Here is a 12500-nt window from a genome sequence, read left to right as displayed (position 1 = left end):
CGTCTCCAGCTCCGTGTCGTAGTACTTCTTCTTGGCCTGCGAGCCACACGCTCATATATCAGCGCTATTTATTTATATAAGTGTGCAATATTGGGAATATTTTATTACTGTCAGAGAAAACTCTTATATCGAGGCAAGACCAGTGCTTTTTCTTATTTACTTATTTATTTATTCCTTTTCCCTGATCTGGAAATGTTCTGTGCTACCATAACATGTCTTCTTTTAGACTGGTGGGAAGAAAATCTGTTGTTTAGATTTCGATTGTAATACATTTTTTAAAGGTTGTTTTCTCATAGCTTTTTTTTTTTTTTTTTTTGCGCTGAGCCAAAAGTACTTGCGTACACAAACAGCCCAGTTCTGTTTCGGCCTATATTTATAAACCTCCCCACCGATTTATACACTTAATATTTAAAATGTATTACGCACTTTACGGTAAATGGGTGCCGTCAGAATGAGCCGCAGCCCATCAGTTCACATCTAGAGAAGACAAAAGCTCAAACAAATCCATCATTAAGACATTTTTATCTTCAAACCATTGCTCCCAGCTACATTACGAGTGCATTCATGTTAATAAAGCAGCCGTTTAGAGCGGTTTTGATCTGTGCAGATTTCTCTCCTGATTCAGGAACCTCCTTAAACTGGAGGAAGGGTTAGTATGGACTTAAAAACGTCTTAATGCTGGATTGTTTTCGGCTTCCGTCGTCTCCAGATGTTACCCGATGGACTATTTTTATCAGCCGTTTGGACTCGTCCTGACGGCACCCATCCACATCCATTCCTCCGGGCTCCTCCTGATCTGGGACGTCTACTTGGCGACTCACGTTCATCTCCTGGTCGACCCTGCGCTGCATCTGCTCCCGCTGCTCTTTCAGCTTCAGGTTGAGCAAAGTGAGCGCTCGATGCTGTTCTTTCTGCAGCAGACGCAGATCTCGAAGCTCCTGGCGCCTGTGTGTTTGACAACGAAGAGACGCACGTGAGCGGTCGTCACACAATAACCCGTATTCTTTCTTCTGTCAAACACTCATTTCGTACAACGGAAGTCAACGCGGTTTAGTCGCTTCTTTTGTGTTCTGCAGACAGATGATGACAGAATTCTCATTTTTGGGCGACTGTCCCTTTAAAAACAGCACATAGATGCGTCTCTGGAGCACAGAAGATCGGCTGCAGGCTGCGTTTGTAGAAATAGACAACAGCATGGGTCTAAAGCATGCATTTTTCTTTTATGCCAAAAAGCATTAGGGTATTAAAGTAAAGATCGCATTCCATGAAGATATTTAGCAAATCTCTATTTTCTGAATATCTAGATTTTTCTGCACCCTCAGATTCAAATATTTGCGTCTCAGCCAAACACCGTCATATTCTAGCAAACCGTGTATCTTATTTATTCAGCTTTCAGATGATGCATAAACCTCGGTTTGAATAAATCGACCCTCGCGACTTGGTTTTGTGGTCCGGGGTCACATACGAAGTCTCCCGCCAACCAAAGAATGCTCAGAATGCAACAGCAGTGTGTTCGGTCACGGCCCACAGACGGCAGAGGAATCATGGGAAAACGCCCCCACCTCGTTCATTCACTCACAGCCAAACACCAGAGGAATGTTCCACAGATATTTCATGTGAGGCTAAACTTCAAGCCTGTCAAGAACACGGCCCAAAAACAGGCGTTATATAAGTCTATATAGACATGTTATGTCTTCTTTTTGCAAATATAGTCTTATCTAATATTTTTTAGATAAAACTATATTTCATGTACGATATTTGGGATAAATATGATTTTATTTTAATTATATGATATTATTTATTTTTGGTTTGTTTAAAGTGGCATTTATTTTATGAAAAAAATTAATAAAATAAAAATCATTTCAATATACTAAATTGTAATTTAGCATTTATTTGTGTAAAATTAATGTTTAATCTCTGCTTTTAACAAGTAAAAATATACACTGTAATTAAAAAGTCTGAGGTCAGTACATTTTTTGTTGTTGTTGAATTAAAGTAATACTTTTATTAAGCAAGAATGTTTTGAATTAAAGTGATACTAAAGACTTGTATTCTTAGAAAATATGTATATTTAAATAAACGCTTTTATTTTTACTTTTATTTATTTTTTACTTTTATCCATAAACGAATCCTGAAGAAAAACTATTGCAGGTTACAAATAATAATAAAAATAATAATAATAATAATAATAATAATAATAATAATAGCGCAACTGTTTTACAAAAAGTATATTGAAATAGAAAGCAATTATTTGAATTTAAATAATACTTCACATTATTACAAATAATTTCCGAATTTTTATAATCAAATAAATGCAGTCTTGATGAGCAGAAAAAACTCAAAACCTTTTAAAATCTTACTGATCACAAACATTTGAAAGGCAGTGTGTTCATATAATAAAAATAATATTTGTCTTGATTTTGGGGTAAAAATGACCCGGGCGCTGTGTTTTTGTGACGCTCTGCTCTTTTCTGGGGTCAGCTGTTGATCTACATCACATGTACGTTCACTCTTACACCAGAAGATGGCAGACGTGTCCAGACGTGTGTGTGTGTGTGTGTGTGTGTGTGTGCGCGCGCTGGAAACACTCCATGTATAATCTGCTACCAGCAGCTGAGGTGTTTCACAAGAACTCAGATGATGGATTGATCTGTTTAAGAGAGATCTGATCTCTCCATTTGTCCTTTAAAAGCGGCCCACTTCCTCCGGCTCTGCACAAAGCTTCCCTTGTGTATTTATGTCCCATTTGGAAAGGACAAGGTCTCGGACCTGAGGACTAAAATAGTCTGTTTGCTCGGCCCAAACGCAAGATCAAGTGGAAAAATGCTGCTAGGGCTCTTGTTTTTCTGAGAGCTTGGCTAAAGACAGTGAACTCGCCTGAGGAACCTCATTTCTTCATCCTTCTTCTCGTCATCGGTGATGATTTTGGAGGTGGTGACGCTCACCTCCACGCCGTCCACCAGGAACTTACGCGTGCGCTTCAGCGTCTTCTTGTGGTCCTGGAGGAAACGTAAAGGAGAACGTAGCGGTTAGGAAACAGAAGCAGAAGAAAAGACATGCAGAGGCATTGATTTTAAGCATTAAAATAACGACATTAAAATGCATGTTAACGGAAAACGTTTTTTAGGATTCTTTAAAAAGTTAAAAAGAGTAGCGTGCATTTAAAATAAAAATGTTTTTTATTAATATACCATTATAGACTACAACGCGAAGGTTTGGGGTCAGTATTTTTTTAAAGAAATGAATGATAGTAAAAGCTATGAGATTGTAAAATCTTATATTGTCGGTAAAGATTTTTGTTTTGGAATAAACGGCAACATTTTTTACTTTTTTATTATTCAAAGAATCCGTGGGAAAAAATATTTATTCAAAAATAAAAAAAATTAAATAAATCCGTTTGCACTATTGGCATATACTGTACAAAACAGAAAACCTATTTTTATTGTAATAATATTTATATGTTATTATGTAATAATTTTTATTTCATCATTTTACTGTATTTTTGATTAAATAAATGCACCCTTTATGACCAAAAGCTTAAAAAAAAATCTTTCTGATTTCAAACTTTGGAAACATAAGTGTATAAATATAGATGAACATACACCCCTGCAAACACAGAGTAAAACAGCACTGATTTATAAACCCAGAGGTTGAACTGAAGAAAGAAAGAAAGAAGAAATGACGAAGCAAAACCACGTGAAGGGCGTGAACAGGAAGCAGTCAGATTGCTGATATCCTGTAAAGCCAGTTCTGACAGGAAGTGTCAGCAACTCACGAGCAGAACGGCCTCCACGATAACAGAGAAAAAACACACATACATAGATTAACTGTGAATGTAGTTTGTAATGCAACAGATAAAGTGGTTGGGTTTACTTTGATCAGACACTGTATCGCTCGTCAACAAACGATCCTGAGGCCGGTGTGTGTGTGTGTGTGTGTGTGTTGAACGCAGCTGAGCAAACACTCCTCTGATGTGGTTTCTGCAGCGCGGCAGACATGAGAAACTCAACAATCATCACACTCAGAGCCATGCACAATGCTGAAAGGACCAGAGACAAAGAGCGTCTGGGAGAAACGCAGGGAGGATCTGACGCCAGCAAATATGCAGCAGAGCAATGACTTCATTTCAAGAAATGTTCCGACCTCAGAACCAGTTTCTGAAGATTACAGTAAAGCACAGGACAAGTGCATGAGGGAAGGCGGTGTTGATATGTACACACACACACACACGCTCACACACACACGCTCACACACACACGCTCACGCTCACACACACACACACACACACGCACACACACACGCGCTCACACACACACGCGCACACACACACGCGCCACACACACACGCTCACACACACACACACACACACACACACACACACACACACACACACACACACGCACACACACACACACGCTCACACACACACACACGCTCACACACACACACACGCTCACACACACACACACACGCTCACACACACACACACGCCACACACATACACACTCTGTCCACAGAAAGCACATTCAATGCATGTAGTGTCAAGTGTTTACTTTTAAGGATTCAACTAAGTTTTTGGAGAATAAAATGTCAAAATTTGGCTGAAATAAAATTACATTGTCATTCAGTGTAAAATATATAAAAGAATAAGGAAGCATATTAAATATTGTGTTTTAAATTAGTAAAAAAAAAATTACATTTTACTGACAAATAGATAAAACTATTTTAAAAAAGTAAAATTTATTAAAAAAAAAAAAAGTAAAATTGCAAATAATCAAAATTTGAGATGAATGCAATTCATTTTAATATGTCATAAATAGATTTCTGTGTAGTGGGTTAATGTAGTATATCAGGGTGATATTTGTGCTTTTATTTTAGCTCGGGAGAACAAAAACTAAATTGCAATTCATTTAAACAGAAAAACGTTAAAAACATTACAATTTAAAGCAGCATGACATCCGAAAGATATTTGACTTTTTGATTTTTTTAAAGAAATCTCTTCAGCTCATGATTTGTTGCATTTATTTGATTAAAAATATAGCAAAAAAAAGGAATACTGTGTTATTACAATTTAAATTTTTAGTTTTATGTTTTCATATACGTTAAAGTGCAATTTATTCCTGTGATTTCAAATCAGAAAAATATTGCTCTATTTTGTTTATATGTCTTATTTATTTAATAAGAATAAAAAAACTTGTTCTAGCGCGTGCACATCATTGCTCTTTTGCTGATTTCGTCACTTTGAATAAAAGCGTCTGCTAAATGTCAAAATGTACTTTTATTTTGTCAAATCCTACTGAACGGTGGCGTACATCAACACCTTTTATTGTGAGGCGTGTAAATATGTGATCACGAGACACTGCAGCTCCAGTAATAACCCTAAAGAACTCATAACCCATCCCAGCTGTTCATCTGCTTGTTTTCTAAATAATGCGATTGTTTTGGGATCATCATGATGATTGATACCGGCTAGGAGTATATAGAAAATATAAAGGATGTTACCAGACAGTCATATTCTAAAAGATAAACATAAAGTACGTTTAACTAGCTGCATGCATACAGTACACTCAGATATTAAGTGTATGTATATGTAAGTATATTAGCTCTTTATATACAGCTGGATATGTCTGCTTTTATCCTCATACACACAATATACTCATCTGAAAATACATGCTATATAGCAAATCACAGCTGCTTGATTGCTTGTATTGTCACAAAAATATAAACTACTGTACATTATTACTTTCCAGCGTTAGATACCACTAACATTAATACCAACGTTTTCTGCAAAGCTGCTTTAAACGATGTCTTCGAAAATGCCTTGGAAGAGTTGTTTCTTCGTCAAACCTATACAATAGAAATTGCGACTTGTAGGGTTTTCTGTAAATGACAGGGCTGTCGTTCGGCCGAGTCTCTCTGTAATTCTACGATCATTCGTTTTCAGGATCTACAGAGACGAGAAATGAGTTCTTGGAACAGTCTGCGCTGCTGACTTTGAAATGCAATGCATTCATATATTGAGTTAATCCCTAAAAGTGACAAAATCGAACGAATTGTGTTCATTTTTGCATAGTTAAGAAATACAGAAAATATAGAAATACAGAATACAGATGTATAACGTAGATATAGATATTAAATACAGAAAGTTACCATTTTTGGATTGGGTGAAGAATAAGACGCAGGAGAAGAAAAGTCAACACTCTACGGCATTAAAAACAGAAGTAATATTTATATAAAGTCTTTCGGCTTGTTGCTACGGTTGAACTGAATCACTGAAGGTCAGCAGCAAATCATTTCTGAATAAAAAGATGATGGTGTTATTACTTCATTAATACAGGTCTGCGTTATATTCTTTCCTTTACATTTCACTGCGTTTATTCATTTTTAATTGAAATGCTGAAAACAAAGTAAGTGGCGTACTTATCTGGAAAAATGTTCTCTTGTCAATTTTAAAGTAATGTTACTTTACGAGTTACTTGGAAAAACCGTAATGATTTCAGAACTTGCATTACTTGTAGTGCGTTACAGCAATGATTATAATAATTGTACAATGTTGGGTGTAACGTATTACAAGTAACACAAGTTACGTAATCAGATTACTCTTAAAAGTAGTTTTTAATTTACAGTAGAGGGATATATCGGAGTAACTTTTTCCAGATAGTTTACTTTGTTTCTCAGGTACTGACTGACAGCTCTGGGGTTGCCATGTTGAGAGAAATCAGGAGTAAGTGCAGAGTGTTACTGTAGATCTAGACTAATTATCACGGTATAACCGGATATCTCGGTATTACTCCAAATCCATAAAAACGCAAAGTCAGAACATTATACGAACCTACAACAATAAAGCAAACATAATTTGTATTTAATCCATTTTATTAACCAATGTCTTTGCTGCTGATCCATTTCCATCACGCTAATGAGCAAAAACAAACTTTTGCGTTGGATTTTAGTTACGGCTGAAGTGTTGGTGGTTCTTCTCCGGCGTGTGATCAGTTTGAGCAGCCTCAATCTTCCTTATTTTTTCATTAAAAACAAACATGCTAATGTTCACCAGATATACATAAAAAGCAACCAAGCATGGTATTTAAAAGTCACTTTCCCTGATACTGACAATAGCAGCCATTTTAGACACAATGCGAAGCAGTGGTGTGTATGAAGCAGGATTCGGTCTGGAAGCACACACACTCGGCTCTGTTCCACACACACCCTGTGAGCTCTGTACCTTCACTGTACTACTGTGTGTATCCTTCCACTCTCTTGCTCTCACAAGCTGGCCTCTGTTCTTCTGCTCACTGAGAGAGGAGTCTCCCGGAGAGAGTCTGTCATTGCTTTTCCATGCAGATGGAACAAACGCTCATATTCAGAGACGTGGTTTAGCTGGATTGGACGTTAACATCTCACAGCAGACACATGCATGTCAGACCATCTAGCAATCTTAAACTCCGCCCCTTTCATTGAAGCTAAGCGTCGGTCCTGTGCACGGCCGACTCTTTTCCGATAGCAAGGATTTTACAGCTTTATTCTCTGCATTAAGTGGACTCATTAATCTAGATGAAGAAACAGAGACAGACTCGATCTAGAAGAACAACGTCTCCAAGTCGCTTCCAAAAAAGCTACCTGCAAAGCTCTTTAAAAAACCCTGCTCAAGTGCACTAGTTGTTTTAATCGACTTTTAACAGTACTGTAGGTTTCTTGAAGCATCTCGGAGACGTTGTTCTCTGGATTTAGTCTGTTTCAGTTTGTTGTTTCTTCTTGCCATTCCAGACAAACTGAAAGATCAGACCAGACCTCAAAAATACTCGCTGGATTATTACAATTAATGGCAAATGAATGAATGTAAAACCGATATTTCCTATTGAAACAGTTAAGATAGAAATAACTACATGTAAAATATTAAAATAAGACAGAAATGAGTTCAAGTAGCATTCTCAAACAATCACATCCAAAATAAAAGTACTGTATGTGTGTGCATTCAAATAGGAAGGGTTTAACAAAATCATGTTTTTTTTTATTGTGCCTTCCAATTAATTTCAATTAAGTTATGTTGATTAGTTAAAAAATAAATGAATAAATACTGTTCACAATATAACACAAAGTGATCTCCACGTTATCTTCTGAAGTTACCTATCTTTAATCTATCTACCTAGCGTTTGTGCTTCGTAGACGTCATCAAAAATACACACAGTACACACTCATAATGCAAACAATACCTCGACATCGACAGAGCTAGTTAAAATCCTTCTTTATCTGGCGAAAACACTAATCCTTTCGGCTCAAAGATGACTCAAAGCCAGACTCACCCGTAAAGAGATGGTGCCCAGGTCTTTGTTGACGGACATATCCCCCGACAGGTTCAGGCTGATGTCCATGTTCTCGCTCGTCACATCCGAGAGTCGTTTCGACAGCCTGCCGTTGGATAACCTCTCGCCGTCCTCGGCAGCCAGAGAGGAGCGGTCGCTCGCCGCAGACGTGCGCTTGCTCGGCTCTCTGGACTCGGCGCGGTCCAGAACCACGCGCTGGCTGGGCATCTCCCTCACGCCGCGAGCTTCTTCCTTCTCCGGTTCCTCCGGTTTCTCCGGGGGCTGCTCCGCGGCGTCCGAGGAAGACTCCGATGACTCCGAAGGTTCTGCCGTCCTCAGAGGAGGAAGCTCTGGTTCCGAGACCTTGGGGTCCTCTTCGTGGGTGGGGGTGCTTTTCCCGTCCTCGATGCCCGAGTCGGAGCTGGAGGTCTTGCCTGACGCCTCGCTCTCGGGTTTGTCGTGGTCCTCTTCTGGGAACTTGTCGCTGAGATCGTCCTGCTCTTTCGGAGGAGCTTCGGTGGACTCGGGGGTCCTGGGCTCCTCCTCGAGCTCCATCGGAGCTTCGTTGTGGTGATGGTCGCCATATAAACTGGTCTCGCTGGTTTCTGAAGGGTCTTTGATGGGCGCCTAGAAAGAACACAGACGGAGGGCGGCTTATGCGAATGAAATAGAAAAATTCATCTGGATAATATAAAATAACTTTTTTAACTAAAAATGCAGCTGTCAAATTGAAGAATAGGCTAACAACTTATCTTCCATCTTTATTTGACCTATAGCTCTCTAGAAATCAAGCACTCTTTAGTCCAATTCTATTTTTAGAACCTTTTTTTTATGCGCATGTCCCTTTTAGACTTGAACTCTATTAATTTATTAACTGCTTGTTTTCTTTCAAAAATCAAACTAACACTAGCTAATATTTTGTTTTCTTTTTATTAAATCCAATTTACCATTAACAATTTAACTGCTTTTACTGCGCATTCAGGTTTTTACCTAATATCACAGGCACTTTTACAGTGTAGATCTTTTTATTTTTATCACTAAATAATCCAAATTGCAAGAAAAATGCGTTCTGCATAAACTAACACACTTGGGTCCAAGTGTCTGAATAATATTTGATACCAAATTTGACTGATATTCCACTCTATGAAGACTTCACATTTCACTTTATTTTGCTATCCTTACTTGTAACTGTAGTGTCCAGCACCCACTAGCATAAAAACATCAGAAATATATCTGGTGTCTGATTAGTTTGACTGTATATTCTGTGGGGTTTCTTGTGAAGTAGTGCATCTGTCACACTTGGAGGCCAAGCTTCACAGGTTCGTCAGAGTAAACCGGCAGCACTACGGCTGAACAGCCTTGTACTAAAACCGACTGAGAAAACACACGGAGATGATGAAGTGCTGTTAATAAAGCCGCTAACGCTGGCCACAGGCCAGATACTGTCACCAAACTCACACACAGCTGCAGGCCTTCACCCTTAGAGCCGCTTCCTCGACAGAAACGAGGAACCGATTGTCCTGTGCTTTATTTAACTCCAAAGAAATGTGGACGGCGTGTCTTTTGTCTCATTTTACACTTGAAGGCCAGATGAGAAGCAGAGGAGGAAGCGTATTAAAGGTTATTTTGTGCCATGTCAACACTAGAAGAGGTCTTTAAATGGAGACGCTAATGTGAAAGTTGGGCGGGGGGCACAAATCCTGTCTGATTACGCGAGCGGAAGAGACCTCACTAACACATTGTGATATAATAGGACATTATAATGGTACGTCGGGGTGTAGTGGCGCCTGATGCCCTTGAGACTAGAGGGTAGTGTTGCCAAATCCTTGTTTTTAGAGCAGGAATTGGGCTACTTGTACACCGTTGACGCGGATTGTTTATTAGCTTTGGATAAAAACCACCCGAAGCACTGTTTGGACCGAAGGGATGGAGAGGAAGACCATGGGGAAAGAAGGCATTAAGGCTAGTTTTGGGTTGCAATCGGGTTGGTTTTGTTTTTGCAGACCTGGCAACCCTGCGAAAGGGCTTCTGCAAGGTAAATGTAAGACTGTAGACCTTTTAAAGGTCGAGTAAAGACACTTTAAGGGATAAGCTGAAGTGAACATAATGGGAATATAATTTGTTCTCAATATATCAATGTTTTCTTAATAAAAAATGACTGGCGAGCATGCAATGAGTTGTATTAGCAACACTTTAAAGTTTGAAAATTAGTGCTGTCAAACTATTAATCATGATTGATCACATACAGTATGTGTTTACTGTGTTTTTGCTTTTTAAAAGCGTCTGCCAAAAGGCATGAATGTAAAACACCTCTTTCTGCCAAAATTCTGTTCGTCCTCTGTGTCTTCGTCTTTGTTTTCCAGCTCAATTGTCTGGAAGACTCTTAATTAAACACACATAAGTTCCCTTTTCTAAGAAATCGATCAAAATGAAGCGAGTTTATGATTTAAAAGAACAACTATCTGCCGATAGGGTCAGAAATAAATACGTTTTAAACCCCTTTGACAGAGATGTTCTTGTATTTGGCATCAACTATGTTCACGTTAAATCCTTGATGTTGGTGTATTTCGATTTTTGTATTAGTAAACCAAAAAAAAACCACAGAGGAGGATCTTTTACACAGCGTTTAGTGCCATGACGACTAAGAATCGAACTTTTTGCTGCAATGAAACACCTTTTTAGGGCATTATTTTGTGAATTAAGACTGTAAAGGCTTTTTTTCCCCAGACCTTATTTTTATATGAAGCTTAAACACTGGCTTAAGGCCATTTAATGTCTAATCTCGGATAGGGTTCAGTTTTGGGGTGTTGTTTCCATCCGCAGCATGCATTTTGAGAAGAAAGGATGGCGAATACGAAAAAAAAAACGCATATGAAAATGTCTAACTCTCTGAACAATGGCATTAAGAGTTCTGGCTGTAATTAATTAATCGATGCATTGCATCATGGGATACCTCATTCCCTGCTCTGGTGCATACATCCATTTCATCAATAATCAACCAGGTATTTTGTCTACAAAAATGTGCTTACATATACACTGTTAGGTAACCAAAATGAGCGCACATCTGCATAATTCATTGAGTTCTGAACATGTCGTGCTGCTTGTGCCTTTTCATAGGAACTTTCCATACAGTAACAATTAGAGCTGTCGAGGCGCTAAACAGATGCGTCTCTCTTTATGCCCTGAGCACTTTTCCATGAGCAGCGCACTATTTGTGCTCTCTATCAGCACGTGCTGTATCTACTGAGAGAGAAAGAGAGGCGTACAGGTGAGAGGTCAGCAGGGTCCTCGTCTTCTGCTTCTTCTTGATTGTCCTCGATCTCCTCCATCACCTCGGCTTTGGCCTCGGCCACCAGCTCTCTCAGCGGACGGTTGGTCTTCACCGAACTGACGAAAGGATGCTGTGAAGCGGAACACGCGTCAAAAGATTATTTAGAATGCAGTACAAGAACACGACCGCATGTGCAAGAAATAACACGAGCTGGAGAACCGAGAGATTCATTCGTTTGGTCTGAATTGTTGCTTTCGGCGAAAACTAATCAAACCATTAACGGATAAAAAAAATGTATGTTGCTTTGCAATGTTTAGAAAAGAAATGCAATCAAATACAATTGTCATAGCAAGAAATTTGGTTTGGTTATATATATATTTAACATATACATATTTTATAAAAATGTTATTGGACTTGAAACACACTTGCGATCAGCAGAACTGGCAGTTCGTTAAAAAAAACCAAAAACGAAAAGTTGTTCTTGAGAGAGTCTGGGGTTTAATTAGGAGAAGAGCTGAGTTAGATGAAGGTGGGGAGGTGCTCAGGTACTGGACTGTGAAAGCACAAGTGTAATGAAGAGAAACGCTGCTCTCATCTATTATTCAGCTGAGTTGCACCTTGTTTAATTGAAGCGTCCCAGCTGCCGGGCGTATGTGAAGGAGAGTCAAGCGTTAAAACCTACAGCCAGCAATATCATTTACCCCACAGCCAACGATCCCCCCTTCACATAACATACATCCTAAACCTCTAACAAATAGCCTGGATGACCGATAACACCGACACTGTGTGAAAGTCGTCTTTGTGGAACACACCCATGATGCCCTCAATGCAGTTTTAGGTGCGTTTACGTCCATCCTTGGTTTCAAGGGTCAGATTTAAACTTCAGTCTAGGCCTATAAAGACTTGCAATGATATATGAACTCTGCACA

At 38.9% G+C, this 12500-nt stretch overlaps 1 protein-coding gene across 3 annotated transcripts in view; it reads right to left on the bottom strand.

The window, feature by feature from the left end:
- The window catches only part of LOC122326260 (serine/threonine-protein kinase 10-like), a 23032-nt gene that overhangs the window by 5498 nt on the left and 5034 nt on the right, over positions 1-12500 (bottom strand). For all 3 annotated transcript variants that reach the window (XM_043220998.1, XM_043220999.1, XM_043221001.1), the window contains exons 6-10: positions 11567-11701; positions 8301-8927; positions 2878-2999; positions 822-945; positions 1-36 (exon numbers count right to left, since the gene is read on the bottom strand). The exon at positions 1-36 is cut by the window's left edge and continues 144 nt beyond it. In XM_043220998.1, coding sequence (XP_043076933.1) covers positions 1-36; positions 822-945; positions 2878-2999; positions 8301-8927; positions 11567-11701 — 1044 coding nt within the window. The remainder of the gene's footprint in view (positions 37-821; positions 946-2877; positions 3000-8300; positions 8928-11566; positions 11702-12500) is intronic.

Source organism: Puntigrus tetrazona, chromosome 21 (genome assembly GCF_018831695.1).
Source record: "Puntigrus tetrazona isolate hp1 chromosome 21, ASM1883169v1, whole genome shotgun sequence".
NCBI classification, from domain to species: Eukaryota; Metazoa; Chordata; class Actinopteri; order Cypriniformes; family Cyprinidae; genus Puntigrus; species Puntigrus tetrazona.
This window is presented reverse-complemented; position numbering and strand designations above follow the sequence as displayed.